This window comes from Felis catus, chromosome C1, assembly GCF_018350175.1.
Source record: "Felis catus isolate Fca126 chromosome C1, F.catus_Fca126_mat1.0, whole genome shotgun sequence".
Classification (NCBI taxonomy): Eukaryota; Metazoa; Chordata; class Mammalia; order Carnivora; family Felidae; genus Felis; species Felis catus.
The window spans coordinates 23,862,230-23,881,722 of NC_058375.1; the positions used below are offsets into that span (position 1 = coordinate 23,862,230).

The following is a 19,493-nucleotide window of genomic DNA, read 5'->3' on the forward strand; positions in this document are numbered from 1 at the left end:
GTTTTCAAGGTGGCAGGATTTGGAATCCCATCAGGAAGAAGTGCTGCTTGTCGAAGAGGAAGCTTGTTTCCTGGAAGGGCACTGAGCTGTCCCCGGAGGATGGCAAGCAGAGGCGGGACTCAGGGTGGGGCAACGGGGAGATCTAGCCCCAGGTGGAGGCTGGTCTGGTGCCAGGATTCTAGCACGTGGCAGCCCAGGGGACAACAGGGCTGAACTGGCTGAGCCCGGCAAACCTATTGGGCTCACTGAGCTGCTTCCCCCAAGCACCCAGTGCAGGGACAAGAGCTTTCTTATCTTCATCACCCAAAGCAAAAGGATTATCACACTGGTGTCCATGATAAAGTCCCCCAACAAACCAGAATGTCTGGTGTCTTAGCTTTTGATTGAAATTCTGTCAGATCACTACAGACATTTGGTGTAGACTGGTTATCATGCTGATCTAAGGATCTAGCTGGCAAGCACAGATGTCTGTGCTTAATAAAAATGGGGGGAAAGTTATGACTTAATAAATGCAGTTTGTCTGCAAGATAAAACTAAGGCTTGAGATAATGAAAAAGCCATGCTGTGAAAAGTTTAGGGCGGCTGCCCGTAGCCTACCACGCCAGCCCTAAAACCGTTATCAAACATAGCTGGCTTCTTGAAGTGAACCCGGCCAGTCCCTACATTTCAACTTCACCCTGGCAAATGGCACCAGCCCCACGTGGGCCATGTCCCCCCGAGACACTTCTTTCTGCATGGTGTGGTCTACGCTATGTACTTACATACGCGGTGAACGAGGAAGAGACGAGTGGCCGAATGGGCACGCACACGGGGGTGTGAACTGGAGCCAGAAGTGTGACGGAAAACGCGGAACTCCAGAGTTCTGTCCTTTTATTGAGCTTACAGTTTCACTGAACTTTTGGCCCCGAAAGAAAAAAACACAAAACTTAAAAAAACAGCATTGGCAGTGGGAGGTGACAACTGTCCCCTGGGGATTGAAGCCGAGCAGAGAATGGCAGGCAATGAGGGGTCCGAGCTGCAGAGGGGTAGCCTGGCCAAGGGTGCCCGGAGAGCAGGCGGTCCAAGCCCCCGAGCAGGGCCAGCAGCCAGGCAGCTACAAGACAACACACGTGGATTTGGGGACACGGGGTGGTGGAATCCAAGCCACTTGGTCCCGCGGACAAACCTCCCTCGTGCTTGGTCAGCTTCCACTTTGGAGAAACTGGGTTCATCTGACAAGACGGTATGGGTGAAGGGACTCAGGTGCTAATGGCATGAGGCTGATGATCACTTACCCCTGGTGTCAGGGCGGAGAAGTGACAGCTAGAGGCTAGAGCCCAGCGGACTGGACACTAACTGGCATCTTCTGCTCCTGGCACGAGGCTGGGCCATTGAAATACTCAGGGCTCCAAGGGCATTCAACGTCCAGTCCTCTCTTTGGCCACCTCCTGTGTGGCCTCAGCCTAGGTCCCCGCTATTTGGTGACTGACACAAGACTCCCAGCCCTCTTCGGGAACAGCGCTGCATCAGGCAAGGGAGAATCTTTTTCTAGGAGGGACAGGAAAAGCGGAGAGGCCCGCGTGCCTCTCCCGCTCTAAGGGGCCAGGAAAGGCCCCTGGTACACTCCACTCTACAGATGGGCTGGGTCATAGCATCCGAGAAGCTGTCATGGTGACGAAGTCCTCGAAGCTGAGCCGAATGGTGCCCTGTACAGCTGTGTCCTTCTCCCGGAAAGCCTCGGTCAGCACCTGCAGCTGGGTGCACACCTGGATGAAGCGGTCTAGCTGCATGGTGGGGTTGGCAGAGCGCGGGCAATAGCGGGAGACCAGGAGCTGGGTGAACTGGGGGCTCAGGTTGTAGCCCATTTGGGACAGAGCTGCAGGGGAGGGAGGGGCACAGAGAGCAGACACAAAACCTTACCACGAGCACCACCATCCACCAGCTCCGTGGAGCACGGCAGTGCAGGGGACTTGGAGGAGACGAGCGCCAAAACGGAGAGGACAGAGGTCCCTAGGGTCTGTCCAAGATGGTGGGAGCACAAAAGGGGCTCTAGCTGGATGGTGCCCTTAGCTGGAAAGCTCCCATCCCTTTCTCCAAATCTCCACTACTGCCTGTTCAGTCGGGCCCACGGGGTCCCAGAAGGACACGGGGCTAGCTCTTCTGTGACTCATGTGCATTACAGAAGGAAGCCCGCGCCCCCGGGACCAACTTTCCCGGGGCGGACATCAGAGGCGGTACGACAGAGTAGACATGACAAAGGCCTGCTCCGTAGTCGAGACAGCCCTTCAGCAAGTTGCTTACCCTTGCTAAGCCCCTGTCTTATCATCCCTAAAATGGGAATAATACTTACCTTGTAGGTTCTAGTAAGGATTAAAGGAGGTGATCCTATAAAGCACTTGGCGCGGTGCCTGACACATAACAACACTTTGTTATTTGTTAAAAATAATCAAATCGTCTTCCTCTCCCCAGGCGAGGCTGCTGGACAGTTCCAAGGTCACGGCCTGCGTGCCTCTCTCTGTCCCTCCACCTGGGAGGCTTCCTTTGTTCCTCTCTGCACATCTACCAGCCCAGGCTAAAAGCTCCCCTTTTGCTACGTGGCCCTTGGGGAAGTTGCCTAAACTAAGCCTCAGTTTTCTCACCTGTAAAGGGGCAATAATAAGAGATCCCTCACCTAAGAGCGGGGAACAATAAACAGTAGCTATTGCACGGGCAGAACAAGTGATGTAACATATCAGAAGCGCTTCATACAGTGCCTGGCACACAGCAAGCGCTCCGTAAGTACCGATTTTGGTGTAAACGTCACCCTCACCAATATCCGTGACAGGACCCGGCATGATCAGCACAGGTCATCTCTGTTTCCTTCAACCAGGGCACAGACATGGTGAGCTCACCCCCACCCAGAGCTCCTCAGTCTGACTGAAATCCACAGTCAAGCAAGGAAGGGGCCAGGTTCTCAGGAAGCCCTTTCCCCCTCCCAGGTGGCAAAGCTCCCTGTCAGATTCTTATCACCCCACTAACCACCCATCTTGTAGAGTCCGAAATGGAACCAGACCTGGAGCTACGGCCTCAGGCCATCTTACCCGAATGCAACTTTTAGCGTGGTCTGGATCCCAGGGTTGGGAAGGAAACTGCCTTCTAGCAGAGCTGGTAACAAAAACCACCTTTCTGAGTCCTTGTACAGGGCTCTTTCCATTCTGCATGCTAGAAACTAGAGAGGAAAGAGCCACACAGGCCACACACACTGGTCTCAAAGTGCCCTGGGCCGCCGAGCTCCCATCCCCGAGGCTCCCTGCTGGCTGGTCTCTCTCATCTAGTGGTACCAGGAGTCCAGCCCCGATCCCGGAACCAGGTGCCCTCTTGCCCTGGATCTTGGCTCAGTGCCCCAGCCTGATCACAGAAGGGATGGGGAAGGGACCCGTGCTGAGTTTTAGAGTGTAGGTGGACATGTGGGAGTCAGAGGCTAGAGAAAACCCCCTTCCCTGCATAGGGAGCAAATGGAAAAGTCCAGCTCTGCCTGTGCAGAGTCCCCACCGTGGCCCTCACCTTGCTGCAGCTCGGTGTAGCTGATGGAGCCCGAGCGGTCCCGGTCATACTGCTGGAAGAGGTTCTTCCACTGCTGGATGAACTTCCACAGAGCCGAGAAACCATAGATGTCGATGCGGCCTGACTTTGTCTTGTCAAACATGTCTTGGGTGGAGACGGGGTGGAGGGAAGAAAAGCTTCAAGACTGAGGGCCGAGGGTCCGCGGGTACAACCCAGGCCGGAGTAGGAGACTCCACAGAGCCACGGGCCCGAGGCCCAGATGCTTGTACCTGAGACATACTCTCATCAAGTGTTGACCAGCCCCTACCCTTGGCCACCCTCAGCTCTAGCCCTTCCAGAACTGCGTATTCTCTGTACGCTTGGCAGCTGACCACCTCTGTGCCATCTGCTACCAGGGCAGGGGGTCCCACTCTGCAGAACGGAAAACGGCATGTGACTCAGCGGGGTCCGGAACTTGAGAAAAGATCTCAGGGAAGGAGCTCTCAGTCTAGAGGATCTCACCTTGAACCCAACTTCCTGCCTGAAATCCTCCCTGGCAGGAAGATTTCTCCTCAGAATGGCTGCCCAGCCACCATCAGGTCTCAGGTGGCACTGCCCCAGCTCGAGCCCACGGGGAAGGGCTGGGACTCACTTATCATCATGAGGCACGTCTCGTCGTTGAACGAGGACCAGTTGGAGTTGACCAGAGCCTGCTTCAGCTCCTTGATGGAGATGTAGCCACTGTGATCAGAGTCTACGGACTGGAACCAGGAGTAAGCCTCAGGATCCACGTTGGGAGGAACACCACCTGCAGGAAGGGGTGCAAGCCGGAGGAATTAGTCACAGGTCTCAAGGCCATTGTGAAGAAATACTGGGGAGGGCCGGCCTCGGTGCCTCGCTGGCGATGGGTTTTCCTTACCCACAAAGCCTCACGGGTCCACTGACCCCGTGTCCCCTTAAGCCAACAGCCTTGTTCTCATGGAAGAGGACCTTCGGTGCAGACTCAACGAGTATTTGCAGCCGGCTTCTACTCTGTGAACCTGCTGGGCTGTTCCTACGGTGTTCCAGTCATTTCTCTCTTTGATCTTAAGTTTCTAAGGAACAGGGACTTTCCGGCTGACTGAGAATTCTCTGCAAAGAAGGATTATCTCTTCCCCAAAGACCGGCAACCCAAAAACATTTGCTGAGCAGCTACCAGGCACAGCCCAGGGATGAATATTTTGAGAGTCACAGCAGCAAGGGGCCCTCTGGTGTGGGAATCAGGTCTGATCCAGGTCTGATCTTCCTGGCACGGTGACAGCTGACATATTCTATCAGGAGTCACCAGAGTGTGCGTGGCCACACAACTCTACCTCTTGTTCCCCATCACCTCCAACGCGAGGACCCGTCCCCAAACCTCCCTGGAGACATCTCTGGCACCTCCTCACCCCCACACACCCGGAGAGAGCCGCCCGGTTCCGTGAGATCCACACACAGGTGCCTCCTCCCCGTTCCGACGCACCTGCACTGGTTCAGACACCTCTCACGTGGATTGTTGTAACAAACCAAAATGCCTAACCAACCCATCCTTACAGCTACTCTCCGCCACCCTGTCCCTTTAGAGTAATCTCCAAAATTAACTCAGTTCTAACCCATTACCCCTCGCCTCAACTCAAACCTCTTTCAAGGCTCCCCACCGCCTGCAAAATAAAGTCCAGCATCCTTAACACAGCATGCCAGGCCCTCCCGCAATGTGGTCCATTCTTGCCTACCTCTCGCACTCTGTCCCCCTCGCAGCTCTGTTCCAGCCGAGATGGAGCATTATATACTCACTCTTAGCCACCCCTGCTCATTCCCACAGTGGAGGCTTTGCTGCTCCCCGCCGTGTAACCCTTTCTCCCTCGTCTCTCTGCATCCATTTCCTGTCTCCCTGCAACACCCAAATGAAATGCCGTTCCTTCCATAAAGCCTTCCTTATTCTTCCATCTCTGGACCGGCTTCCTTCCCCTCTCCTTTGTACTCCTTCTCTCTTGTTTTATTAGTTTTTAAAAACTTTATTTTTTGAGAGACAGAGTGTGCACGAGTGGGAGAGGGACAGAGACAGAGGGAGACAGAATCCCAAGCAGGCTCTGCACCATCAGCACAGAAGCTTGGATGCATGAACCGTGAGGTCATGACCTGAGCCAAAACCAAGAGTCAGATGCTTAACCGGCTGAGCCACCCAGGCGCCCCTGGATCCGGCTTGAGGAAGCGCTCTTCCAGGGAGTCACTAGCTGCACTGGAAAGGAGACAAAGGTGGCCACACGAGAGGAAGCCGCAGATGGCGAGCAGCGAAAGGTCTGAGGCACGTTTCTCCTCTCTCTGCAGCCCTAGAGATGATCTCTGGCCTCAGGTCCTATGGGGATAAGCCTCCCAGAGAGGGGTTCCTTCCCCTGCAGTGACCTCATGTGGGCTCACAGATGAGATTTCAAAAGGACGAGGGACTCCGCCATGAAGCTGCTGGGCTGAAAGCAAACAGCCAGAAGCTCTGAGCTCTGACAAGATAAATGCCACTGCCTCGGTGCTTAGAACCCCCAAGGTGTGAGCATCTCCCTCGGGGCCGCCCGCCTGGGAACGAGCGCGAAGATGCTGCAGCCGCCCAGCGGGGCCGCTCCCTGGAGGCCGTGCAGGTGCGCCAGGGCGGTTCTAGATGCCGGGCTGCTGGTTTGGTCTCCTGGGGGTAGGCGTTCTGTGAAGAGGCTGAGTCCGTGAGGACACAGGGACCCAGGCACTCCCGCTCCCTGACCCCCTGTCTGCAGCCACTTGGAAATCTGCACTGAGCCTGAGGCCGCCCACCAGGATTCTCTGCTTCCACTGGATCTCCAAGCCCCCCTCCCCCCGCCGCCGACCTTGACCAGTACCTCACCTTCACTATCTTTGATCTTTATTCTCCCTGCGGCATTCTCCTGCCTGTCTCAGTACCTCTCAGTGGTAAGGCCCTCGTCACACGTGCTACCCCATTACATGCGGAATACCTCCTTGCTGAGATGGCCCCGAACGAGTCCTCTTACAGCACAGTGGGTACTAAGGCCTTCCCGCCGTGCCCAGCGTTCACCTGCACCTTCTCATCGAATCCTCATTAATAATCTCATCAGGTCGTGGCATTCACCCATTTTACGCGTGTGGACGAGGAGGCACAAACAGGTGAAGTGATCTGGTCAGGTCAGTACGTGGTCTGGTATCAAAAGCCCGGGTTTTCAACAACTTCACTGTCTTGCCTTTCTACACATAAGGGCCAATCTCCCTCCCCCAGAGATGGGTCCTCCCCGGGGTGCACTGCCTCCAGTTGTTTGCCGACTCCCCCGCCCCTCCCCTGTAAGAGTGCCGTACGCCCTCTCCACTGCCTGGTGGCTTGTGGAGCCCCTCCGCAAGAGGACTATCCATTCCCATCCTACTGATGGTAGGTCAGGCTTGACCAGGGGCTGTGGTGGGGCCGACAGGACGCGGGTGGAAGAAGATGTAAAGAACTTCAGCGCAGGAACTTTAAGGGGCACTGTGCTTTCCTGCCAGCCCTCCCCATCTTTCCTGCCACATTCGCAACGTATCTCAGGGGCTGCTCCTTCAGCCTGGACGTGGAAAGCACAGACATGTGGCTCAGAACCTCGGCAGCCAAATCCTCAGCCGCTGACACGTAAGCAAGAGTAAGTGAGTGCGAGCGAGCGATAGAAATACACGTCTGCTGTTGTAAGCCGAAGTGATTTTGGAGTTGTTGTTACCACAGCAAGTTAACTAACACGTTCCTTGTTCTGCTGTCGCAAGCTGGAGCCAGAAGCAAGATGCTAGGGAGCCAGAGACGAGACTGCCCGCACACCCACAGGAAGGGCAAGGACGGGCCCCAGATAACTCAGAACAAGGTCAGAGGCCCCTGGAGTCCAAGATCCCTACTCACCTGGAGGAGGTCCCTGTCCGTAAGGCCCGGGATGCTGGGCACCGTAGGAATTCGGAGGTGGCTGGCCATAGGGACCCCCTGGGGCCGCACTACCATACAGTCCTCCTGGAGTCCCAGGATTGGGGTGTCCATAGGGCCCTCCACCAGCCGGTGGTCCATAAGGCCCCCCGGGGGCAGGACCCCCGCCGTAACTGCCACCAGGGGGTACCCCACCGCCATACTGCCCTCCACCGTGGGGGGGTCCAGGGTAGTAGCTACCCGGAGGGGCTCCGGGCGCTTGTCCTCCAGCTCCTGGGCAGCCCTGTAACAAGAGCAAAATATCCGTCAGAATGATAAGGCCGGAAACCAGCCACAGTCTGGCACTTTACAGTTGCAAAGCACTGCCACCGCCACCGCCCTCTTGCAGCTGACCCCATAGGCAGGGCTGGAATTATGATCTCGCTGCTCAGACGGGCAACCTGAGGCTTCCAGAGAAGATAAAACTTAGCCAAGATCGTACTGTCAACGACCTGTGAAGTCAGGGCTTGCCCTTCTGGCTCCCCTTCCTATCACGCCGAGGGGCTCCGTGGCGGCTGGGATCGTGTCTGGTTTGCCACTCGTATCCCCAGCCCCCGGTGCCGAATGGACGGAGGCTCGGTAAATATTTACTGAACAAATGAGGAGGTGAATGAATCAAAATCCCAAATCCTCATCCTGTGCTACCTCCAGCCCTATGTGGCGAATTCACGGCGCAAATGTGATTTGCACCACACACCCCGACCCTCTTCGATCACAGACACTGTATCGGCAGCATGGCTTCCTTATTCTAGAAGAGACTGAGACACAAAAGCATCTCACTCGTGACTCTGGGAGACAGGCAGGGGAGACCCTACTCCTCAGGCACCATAGTGCGATCGGTAAGAGGCAAAAAAGACCAGTCTGACTTCAGGCTCTGCCATTTATGAGCTGGACTCATGACTTACCCTCTCTAAGCCTCAATATCCTTTGCTCTAAGTGGGAATAAAAATAGCGCCTATCCCAGGTCGGTATGTGAACGAAATGACACCGATCATGTGAAGTGCCCGACCCAGGCCCTGGCACTCAAAACACATTAACTATTAATAACAGCACCGTGCTAGGCAGGAGGAAAGCCAGGTCCAGAAAAATCACGCATAGACCACGTGGAGGGGCTGGGACCAGGACCTGGGTCTCCCGGCTGTTGAGCCCAGGCCACGTGTATGGCAGCACACATACAAGGGGGTGCTCCCTCTCTTGTCCACGTCCCCACACCACTAGCCAGGGACCCGCAAACTCCGAGTGTTCAGCTACAACTCCCTAAATGACAGAGGGCAGCCCCAGCACATCTGCAGACAGGCTGGGCTCAAAGCCATAGGGAGCAGCTGGGCCCAGCTCTGAGGAGGGTACCATCTGGACGTGTTCTAGATAAACCTGTAACGCACACCAGTGGACTAGCTGCTGAGAGCCTGGACTTCCTCTTTTTATTCTGTTTGGTAGCTTCTGGGGCACCTTTCCTCAAGGCTAAGGCCAAATTCACACTTCATCTAAAGGAGGTCGGCTTGCTCAAGGAAGGGAGGCTTCTCGAGGGAGGGCAGGAAGAGGGCCTTCCACCTTCCCCACTCGGCATCGTGGAGGCTTTTCCACCCTGGAAACTGCCAGAGCTAGCAGCAAGGCTCCTTCACGGTGAAATCACAGACCAATCTCAATTCCAAACTCTGCACTCACCAGCTGAGTTCTCACCGTGGGCCACTGGCTTAATCTCCCCGTGCCTGTTTCCTCACAAGTAAAATATAATAATCTCTCCCTCACTGGAAGGTTCTGCTGATTACAAGAAATACATGCAGCAGAATTTTGTCAGTTTAACTCTTAGCTAAAGACTCTTCTGATAAAATGTAATTTTAACAGATAAAAGAAAGTTGCTTTGGTAGAAGCGAGGTGGGGGTTTCAGAGCCCCGACCATGCTGGCCCCCTCTCTTGTCAGATCCTGAGGGAGCTCTGTAGAAACCTTATGGTGACTCGAAAGACAGTTTGAAAACCACTAAAGTGGGGCGCATGGGTGGCTCAGTCGGTTGAGCGTCCAACTTTGGCTTCGGTCTCACGGTTCATGGGTTCGAGCCCCGCACCAGGCTCTATGCTGACAGCTCAGAGCCTTCGGATTCTGCGTCTCCCTCTCTCTCTGTCCCTCCCCTGCTCTCACTCTGTCTCTCTCTCTCTCTCTCAAAACTAAACATTAAAAAAAAGAAAAAAAGAAAAAAAAGAAAACCACCAATGTTAAGAAAAAGAGTTCTCACAATAGTGCCTGGCAAAAGCAAACGATCTATCAATCTTGGCTGTTGTTATTATTGTATTAATTATCATCGGCAAAGCCCTGGACCAGATAAATTCTTGGGGGGCGTGTATAAAGCAGCAGAACAGTCTGAAGGAGCAGTTAACTGAACAGTTAACTGAAGAGGCATGGAAACAGTCTCCAACATCTAACAAAACAGCAGAAGGAAACGGGTGCTGCGAATGGATGCATAAGCCATGCGTCATGGGACCAGAAAGGAAAGAGGGTGAGATCAGGGGAGTTTCCAGGAGAAAGCCGCATTTGAGCTGGGACAAAAAGAAGGGAGTTGGAGCAGTGTGATGGCAGGGGTGCCAGGAGGCGGTCATCTAACCTAACCCCTTCAGTTTACGGATGGGGTAACTAAGGAGAGGGGAAGGGAACCGCTCGAATCACACAAATCACCCGGAGCTGGAGGCAGAGGTGGAGGCAGACCACTCCCCACCACACCCGAGCCCAGTGACTCCCAATGCCTCTTGCCACAGTGCTCTTTCCTTAAACAATAGGGCACAGGATTCCAGAGTAGGATGAGAAAAGGGGTGGGGGCCCTGCAGAGTCTGGGCGCACCCAAAGAACAGGCCAGACCAAGGCAGGAAGTAGCTGCTCCGCAACAAGCCCTGTGAGCAAAGCCATAAACTGGACCTGGCCTAGGGCACCCGAGGCACAGGCCTTCCCCCTGGGAAATGCCCCCAGGCCGCCAAAGCAGGTGTCGCCAGGCAGGTCTTCTGACCCTCCTGCCGTCACATTTCAGGGGCCTGCCGGGTCTGGTGCAGTCTGGCAGCAGCTAAACCCTTTCTGGCCTGCCCTGTGTTAGAGCCTTTACCTGCGCAGTTTACAGAGCACTTTGAGAGAGAGAGAGAGAGAGAGAGAGAGAGAGAGAGAGAGAGACACACGAGTGCTCCTGGAAGAATCCTGCCAACAGTCCTCCAACAGAAAAAGGAAGATTTTTTCACCCCTGTGAAATGACTTCATTCAGCAAGTATTTATAGAGTGACCACACCGTACTAGGTATGGGGCGGGGCAAAACTAAATAGGGCCTATCCCTATGTGGCCCAAAGTGGTTATGATACAGTTTGATCCGTGCCATCAGAAAAGTCTACTTAACTGCTATCAAGGAGAGATAAACAGAGTAATTTGTTCTGTTCGTTGAATGACAGATGAGCAATCAAATGAAGAAATGCATGAAGTGGATCAAGGAAGGCTTCCTGGAGGAGGCAGGAGTGATACTGGAGGCGGCCTTGAAGGATGCGCGTGCATTCCCTAAAAGGAAAGCAGGAAAGGACATTCCAGACAGGAGGGAGAAGACTGATGAAGGCACACATCTATGACTGAGCTCAGAGAGGTGGGGGAATGGCCTGAAAAGCAGGGGCGGGGACAAGAATGCAAGGTGAACTCAGAAAGGCTGGCTCTTTATAGGCTCCTTGACCAAGCTCCCCTCCTGCTGCATTTCTGTTAGCTGGTGAGTTACTGGTGTCTTAAGGTATTTTCTGTCTGTCTCTGCCTCCTCCATGCAACAGTGGGCTCCCCGAGGCCAGACACTGGGCCTCATTCATCATGGTACCCAGGGTCCAGCACAGTGCCTGGCACCTGCAAGCCTCCATAAATATTTGAACAGATGAATACCACTCTATAGAGTTTGGGCTTTATGCCTGAGGAAACAGAGCGCCATAGAAGGGTTTCCAATGGAGGAGGAACGTGATCAGAGCGTCGTTTAGAGAATTAACCAGCAGCGGGGTGGAGGATGAGCTAGCGGGGGAGGCAGCAGCCCAGGTGCTAGGCAGGCAGGGCTTGAACCAGACAGCGGACTTAGACACGGAGCGAGCAGGATGGGTTCTGAAGCTATTTCGGAGATAGGCTAGACATGACTTGACGACTAATTCGATTAGGGAGTAGATGGAGGGGGAAGGAAAGGGAAGTGTTTAGAATGACTCAGGTTTCCAGCGTGTACCCACGAAGGAACTGGAGCCTCCAGGCTGCGGAGCAAGTTTGGGGAAGATGGTTTCCGGGGTCACGGAGTTGTTAGCGAAGGTCTGAACCAGACATGAAAACCGCAGTCCCTGACTCCCTGTTCTTTTATGCTACTCCATGCTGCCAACCCTTTTGAGGCTTTTTCCGAGAGCATTTCACGCTGATCAACACAAGACTGTGAAAGAAAGAAAAAGACGGGAGAAGCCCTGCAACCACGGTTCCCAAAGCATCACAGAAAACTATCCCTAGGTCTTTACTAAACGCAAATAAACATTTGATATACTGGGGCAGGGAAGGGGCAATTCACATTGTACTGAGGTTCTGCTAGGTGCTTCCAGTTCAACTGACCCTCACTGATCCTCAGTCCTGCGAGGAAGGGCTATTGCCCCCATTTTACAGATGAGAAAATTAAGGTACAGAGTTTACTAATGTGCCTGGGACAAACAACTAGAACAGAGGAGCTGGGATTCAAAACGGGGCCTCTACTCTACCACCCTCTGCTGTGTTCACTCAATTGTGACTGAACGGGGACTGTCCTCCACGTAACTGTCAAATACGAGGGGTTTCTACAGTGGACAGGGCTGAAGCGGGAAGGCGGACTGGGTGATCTTTCAGACGCTTCAAGCCCGGAAATCAGGACTCAGAAGAATCTTACTCTTTTTCCAGCCCAGCACCCAGACCTGATTTGAGAAGCACAGGACTGTAAGAGACCCCAAAGGCCCTCCAGTCCAACCTCTCAGTAGGTGATGGAATCTCTGCTGCACCATCTTGAACCTCTGTTTGCATTCACGCAAGTAGTGGGGAGCTCAGCTCCCCCTACAGGACCTACTCAAGAAGCTCTGTGTTTTCCTTCGGCTCTGAGCATTCATTCATTCATTCTTCTACCCCCAAGACCCTCGTGGAGTTCAGAGATATCAAAGGCGGGTGCATGCTGAGTCCTGAGGGGGAAGGGAGTAGGCAGGCTGCCTTGCAAACGGAGGCCTGTGCTCTGGGGCTGTGCCTCAAGTTGTCTGCTGGAGGAGGCGACAGCCCATTCTAAGGGGTTAAACAATCAAGAAGATAGGAGTGGTCTGGGCATTCACCAGCAGAGCCTCCTAAAATATTTAAAAGGCCAGAAACCTGCAGCCAATAGACAGTGGGCCAAGAACTGTCCCAAGACTTCAATTACCGCCTCGGTGCTGACACTCCAAAATCGTCTGTCCAGTTCCATCTCTCCTGAGCTGCAGACCCACATTTCCAGCAACCTCCTGGATCTTCTCTCCAAATGTATCCCTCCCTCTGTGTCCCCATCTCAGCGAACAGTACCTCCCACCCAGTCACCCAAACCTGAAACCTGAAACCCCAGTGCCCTCCTGGGCACCTCCTCTTTCCTCCCCTCCATCACCCCAATTAGGCACTGAGTTTTCTCAATTCTACCTCCCGAACGCTTCTCAAATCCATTTCCACCAGGTCGCTGTTCTCCGTAATCAAGTTTACTTCAACCACTTTGAAACCGGTCTCCCTGCCTCGTCTCTCCTGCTTCAGTCCATTCTCACAGTGCCCCATGGTGCCAGCTCCAAAGCACAAAGGAGAGAAGACTCTTCAACAGCTCCCCTCATTAGTCAGGATGAAGTCCGCACTCCCTCGAAAGGCATACAAAGTCCTTTAGGATCTGGTCCTTGCTTACCTTTCTGGTCTCATTTCTTAGCCGTTCCCCCCCCTCACTACATATGGATCTCCTGAAATTCCTCCAAGATATCGGGCCCTCTTTTCCCGACCTTTGTGCACGCTAGTCCCTTCGTTTTCTTCGCTCAGCTAAGGCCGATCGGTGATTCAGCTTTTGGCTTAAATGTCGCCCCCTCTAAGATTTCCTCACCCCCGGACTTAGTTAGATGTCCCTCCTGTGCTGTCCTAGTGCCTTACACTTCCTCCCATTTAATACTTATCACGCCGATTCTACAATTTATCCATCTGTATCACTCTTTCCTTGGAGTATTTACTACATGCCAAACACGACGCCAAGCACTTTGCGTGGATTATCTCCTTTAATCTCTACAGTAACTCTTGAGGTAGGTTCTCTTATGACCCCATTTTAAAGAAGGGAAAACTGAGCTTTGGACTTTTGCAAGAAACTTCTGCAAGGAAATGGCAGAGCAGGGATGTGCAGCCAAATCTCTCAGCCTCAGAGACCAAGCTCTTACTCACCAAAACCCATCAAAGCTGCCCCCCTCCCACCCAGGACCAAAGAAAGGGTCCTTGAGTTTTATGAGTTTATGACTCCCAACACCCAGGCCATGCTTGAGGACCCCACGGCTGGAGGCAGTGGCAAATGAGAGGAGTTTTGACTCCCAACAATAGGATGGAATCCTCCAGGGCCATGTACTTACTGGGTGAAGCGGGCCTGGTGTTAATGAAGCCTTTGGATGCTCTAAAACAACCAGGCACTTTCTTGGAATACCCTGGACCAGGAAGGACAGGCAGAGAAGGGTATAATGGGGGGATAAAAGCATTTCTTCTTCTATTCTAGACACATTTCTCTTCGGGCTCCTCTTCAGTATTTCACTCTGAGCATAAGCCCAAGCAGCATGGTAACAGCAACTGCGGGAGCAAGAGCCATCACCAGGCCCTGCACACCCTTGGTATCAGCAATGTGCCAAGCTCCCTGCAGGCTTCATCATATTTTGTCTTGATTTCAGCCCTATGAAGGCAGAATCCTCCCTTTTTTTTTTTCCAACTTTTTTTTTTTTTTTTTGGGACAGAGAGAGACAGAGCATGAACGGGGGCGGGGCAGAGAGAGAGGGAGACACAGAATCGGAAACAGGCTCCAGGCTCTGAGCCATCAGCCCAGAGCCCGACGCGGGGCTCGAACCCACGGACCGCGAGATCGTGACCTGGCTGAAGTCAGACGCTTAACCGACTGCGCCACCCAGGCGCCCCAGAATCCTCCCTGTTATCATTCCTCCCTTTCTAAAGGTGAGGAAACTGAGGCTCAGAGCCCGTAGATGGTTTGTCCAAAGGCACATAACTATTAAGTGCTAGAATTAGGATTCTAGCCCAGTTGTATCTAACCTGGAAGTTCAGGCTCTTAATTTCTATGTCATTGCCTCTAGGATGCATACAAATGAACTCCAGATGCTTATTAAGATGTAGATTCTTGGTTCCTTCCTGGGCACAGAATAGGTCTGAGGTGGAACCCAAAGGGGTGCTTTTTAAACAAGCCCCTAGGTGATCGTGACACAAACCATCCACCGAGAAACAAGGCGTGATGGCAATGTTTTCTCAAACCGTGTTTCTCCAGAATACTAGTGTTACCAAAAAAAAAAAAAAATGACCAGACATTAAAAAAGCGGCCAGTTGAGGTGGGGGTGGGTGGGTGGCAGGGAGCTCCATGGTTCAGTAAGTTTAAGAAATACTGCATATTCAGGGGCGCCTGGGTGGCTCAGTTGTGTCGAGCATCTGACTGCAGCTCAGGTCATGATCTCACAGCTTGTGAGTTCGAGCCCTGCATCAGGCTCTGTGCTAACAGCTCAGAGCCTGGGTCTCCCTCTCTCTCTACCCTTCCTCCACTCATGCTCTGTCTCTGTCTCAAAAATAAATACATAAAAAAAAAAAAAAAATACTGCATATCCCAGTCCTCTCTGGCAGATTTACAAAGCATATTAAAAAATTAAGAATTCAGAGATGCCCCATGTTGTAAACTTATTCACTAGTATTTAACAGACTATTTCCTAAACCTACCTAAGCCACAGAATCTTCCTCTATTAGCAATACCTATTAACATTTCATAAGATCCAACAAATGGAATGGAACTTCAGAAACCCTGCTAGGTTATGCTTCCTCCTGACCTCGGCCCATGCCAGCCTTTTTTTTTTTTTTTTTTCCTACCTCTGCTAGATACGCAATGAAAGGAGTTCTAAGCTCTAGCCCTCACTTGCTACATGTGACCTTGAGCAAGCCACTTAACTTCTTTGGGCTCCTTCCTCAGCTATAAATTGGAGATAATAATCTCTGCTAGAGATTCGGCCTACAGGACCTTCATCACTGAGATAATAAAGGTCCAAATACTGTGTACAAAAGCCACAGAGTGCCGCACTTCCTCGCCACCCTTTTGGCACGTGACTATACTCAGCGGGGTGCTAATATCCCATATATTTGTTTTCCAATTTTCCCTGCATGGGTTTTATCTCCTAAATTAGTGTGACCTTGGGCAACTCGAGAGCCCTCCCTGGGCTTCGGTTTCTTAAAATGAAGGTATTTGAGGAACCCCGCCCCACCACTGGCTTTCTAGGAGTGTAGAAAAAAATCAAAATAGTTACACTTTTAGAAGTACCAAATGCTTTACAAGCATGACTTCATTACTCTTCCTAGCAGCTCTATGAAGTAGACCCTATTACTGGGCCCTATTTTACTAAGGGGGAAACAGGCTCACAAAGGCAATACACCCTTGCCTGGCTGCTCAAAACTATTTAAGTGATAGAGCCAAGGTGTGAGCTTTCCTCTGACTCCAAGCTGAACTTTAACCACTCTACCAATCTGTCGTCCAACAAAGGATTCTGGCGACAGAATCCCCTTGCTGTGATGTTCTTGGCTGGATCAAAATGGGCTGGAGGTGGGCAAGGGCATGTTGCTGAGGCTTCCGGGTTCTGCTGCCTGCCTAGAGACTTCAGATGAGTTCTGCCTTCTCTGGGATTCACTTTTCCTACGCGTGAAACGGAAGTGTGAGACTAAGTAAGCAAGGTCACTCGTGGAACCCGCGAAAACCACAGATTCTCCTGATTGTTCGCATGCAGTATGTCAGGGTGTGGTTTTTCTCCGACGCCCCCAACGATGCCGACGAAACCGGTGCTCTCAATGTTCTGTTGGCGTTGCTGAGGCCGCAGGGAGCCCCCGCGGGACTCCTGAGAAGGTGTGGGGCCCAAGCGGAGCCCAGCCTGGTTACGTGGGGTCCAAGGTCCCCAAATCCTCGCCGGCGCGACGTCAGAGGGGGCGCGACGCGACCTCCCAGACCTGTAGCACTGCGTGACGTGAGACGGGCGCGACCGACCAGCCCTTTTGCCTTCTCTCCCGCGCGAGACCTCACTGAAGCCAGCTTCAGCGTGGGAAGGGCGCGGAGAAATCCGGGAGAAAGCAAGGCAGGGCCGGGGCCTGGATTCGGCGAGGCCCCTCCTGGAATCGCCCGCCCCCCACACTCACCTGCCCGTACGGGTAGCTGGCCATGGCGACTCGACGTCACACGCCGGCGGTGGGCGGAGCTTCCCGGTCCTAAACCTGCCCCGCCTGGGCCTGGGGGGCGGGCACGCTTCTAATTGGGTGTCCGTCGCTGTCTATCCTGGGCGCACGGGCCGTCGGGAGTGACGCTACAGGGCGATGGTCGGGTGCCTCGCGGAGAGGCCCGAGGAGCTAAGGGCTGGGTGGAGGTTTCCGGAAATCTTGTTCGCTGTGTTCGCGGTGCTGTTGCTCCCTTTCCTGACCTAGCCTAGGCCCCAGGACTGCTCAGACCCGGGTATTTGGTGAGAAGCTTGGGTCGGTTGTTGCAGTGGTGGCCATGTTTTAACCTGGCAAATGGGACGCGTGATAGTGGTGTAGTTTCAGTTGTCAGTCACTCTTAAGTTTCCGCCCGCCGGAGGAGGGCCCAGGCGGTTGCCGTGACAACGGGAAACAGCCCCAGGCCTCCTGGAAAGGATGGAGGCAACAGCGAAGTTCTTCGCTCTGATGTCAGGACACCATGTGCCAATTAGTAGGTTTGGAGTGAGATTTGTGGTCTTTGGAGAGGAAAATCCCCCGCCGTCAGAGGAGGAAAATTAGATCACGTAGGGTCTCTTCTTTCCTAAAATGGGGATCCTAAGGCCCAGAGAGACAGTGACTTGACCTAGTTCACAGTAGGTTGGGGCAGAGGTGGCCTAGAACTGGTGTCCATGGATGCCCATTTCTCAGCAGGGAAGCCTTGACTGGTCCACAAAGTCAAATCCTGGTTACTAAGTGACCGCATATAGTCGTACTTACTTGGTCTTGGTGGTTCAGGCTCTACACTTGTTTGCATGCTTATTTGACTCATTTGTTAAGTTCTTCCATGTGAGCATGGGTTGTGTGTGGTTTTGCTTGTCATAGCTCCTGTACCTAGTACAGTGCCTGGCACTGTAGTTTTTTTTTGGTTTTTTTGTTTTTTTTAAATTTTTTTTTTCAACGTTTATTTATTTTTGGGACAGAGAGAGACAGAGCATGAACGGGGGAGGGGCAGAGAGAGAGGGAGACACAGAATCGGAAACAGGCTCCAGGCTCCGAGCCATCAGCCCAGAGCCCGACGCGGGGCTCGAACTCACGGACCGCGAGATCGTGACCTGGCTGAAGTCGGACGCTTAACCGACTGCGCCACCCAGGCGCCCCGCACTGTAGTTTTTAAAAACTCAATAAAGGAAGTGTTACGAAGTGCTATCCATTCCAGCCCATCTATCTAACCATCTAGCCAGGCATTTTCCAAAATCATTGTGCTGATCATGCTATTTGCCCACTGGGCAGCCTACAATGGTTCCTCTTCATCTGCACCTACAAAAAAGGCCCAGCCTCTTCATTCCGGCACCCCAGGCCCTTCACAGTGTGACCCAGTCTCATTGGCACTTGGTCCTGTCACTGTGCTGTAGTCCAGCCTGCCTCGTGTAAGAGTTCTCTTTGATGTTTTCCCCAAAACTCATTCCTCTCCTTCATCTCAGAAAATTCACCCAGACTCCCAGGCCGGAAACCTAGGATTGTTCTAGGGTGGCCTCTGTTTCTCCGCATATTTTCCCCTTTCCATTTGCTCTGCTTCCAAAGTAGACCCACCTCGACTCTTTTCTCCCTGTTTGCGCTATCACTTTAATCCAAGACTCCGTCATCTGTGGCCTGCGTCACTGCAGTAGCCTCATGGTCAATGTCCTTGCTTTCACTCTTTCCCCACACTCTATTCTTGGTGGAGCAGCCACAGTGTTTGTCTTATATGTAAATTAGATCGTGTTATTCCTGGGCTTACATTCCTCCAGAGGCTTCCCATACCTCTTAAAATAAAAGCTAAACACAGCCTTATGAACTTCATGGCCCCATGTGACCAACACCTTGCCTGTGTCTCCACCCTCACTTCCTGCTCCTGCTGTCCCCCTCTGTCCCAGCCATGCTGACCTGGTCTTCACCCATGGAACGGAGCTCATTCCTACCTCCGGATTTTTGGATTAGCTCTTCCCTCTGTCTGGAATGCTCCTGCCTTGACTCTTCACTGGCTGGCCCCTACCTTGCCATCCAGGTTTCGGTTCAAATATCCCCTTGTGGGGATAGGGACATTCCTTGACACCACATCTAAAGTAGCACTGTTCCCCCACATTCTAGTCATCTATCATCTCACACTGTTTTAGTTTTTCATACTACTTGTCACTGTTTGAATGTCCTATTTAAAGTTTACATGCATATTGCAGGATTGTTCTTTTCTTATTCACTCCTGTATCCCCAGTGCCTAGAATAGTGCCTGGCATGAATTTAATAAATGTTATTAGACATCACCATCATCACCGTCATCCTGTATTGAATGCTAACTATGTGCCCATTGTTGTGCTAAGTACAATGTGTTGTTTTATTTCCACTACGGCACTTTGAGATAGATATTTCTGCTCGTTTATAATGAGGAACGGAGGCTGAAAAGAGGCTACGTGACTTCCTTACTATCAAAAAGATAAATGGAGAGGTCAGGATTTAAACCCAGGTGCACATCTTTTGACTACTCAGTACTTAGTAGTCTTGTCTTAACTTTGTAAACCGCCTCCCTTTCACCCAGTCCCCCCCAAAATGGGTAGAATC

The 19,493-nt window shown here is 52.7% G+C and overlaps 1 protein-coding gene across 3 annotated transcripts; it reads right to left on the reverse strand.

Annotated features, from left to right (window-relative positions):
- Positions 1–853: 853 nt before the first annotated feature.
- On the reverse strand, positions 854–17,022 carry PEF1 (penta-EF-hand domain containing 1). Of its 3 annotated transcripts, none has more exons than XM_019836562.2 (6): positions 16,869–17,022; positions 7,409–7,709; positions 4,154–4,309; positions 3,523–3,666; positions 3,060–3,123; positions 854–1,855 (listed from the first exon to the last, which is right to left on the reverse strand). In XM_019836562.2, exons 1-6 carry the CDS (start codon positions 16,890–16,892, stop codon positions 1,528–1,530), a joined length of 1,017 nt encoding a protein of 338 aa, XP_019692121.1. In that variant the 5' UTR covers positions 16,893–17,022; the 3' UTR covers positions 854–1,527. The 3 variants fall into 3 exon arrangements, with proteins under 3 accessions (XP_019692121.1, XP_003989849.1, XP_006934585.1); XM_006934523.4 differs by having other exon boundaries at positions 1,692–1,855; positions 3,060–3,187; XM_003989800.4 differs by lacking the exon at positions 3,060–3,123 and having other exon boundaries at positions 16,869–17,021.
- Between the last annotated feature and the right edge of the window lie 2,471 nt (positions 17,023–19,493).

Coding starts and splice junctions, on each gene's coding strand:
- PEF1 (XM_019836562.2), bottom strand. CDS start 16,892: ATGGCCAGCTACCCGTACGGGCAG. Junction 3,667..4,153: donor GACGTGCCTCATGATGATAA/GTGAGTCCCAGC, acceptor TCTCCACCCAAG/ACATGTTTGACAAGACAAAG. Junction 1,856..3,059: donor ACGCTAAAAGTTGCATTCGG/GTAAGATGGCCT, acceptor CCTCCCCTGCAG/CTCTGTCCCAAATGGGCTAC.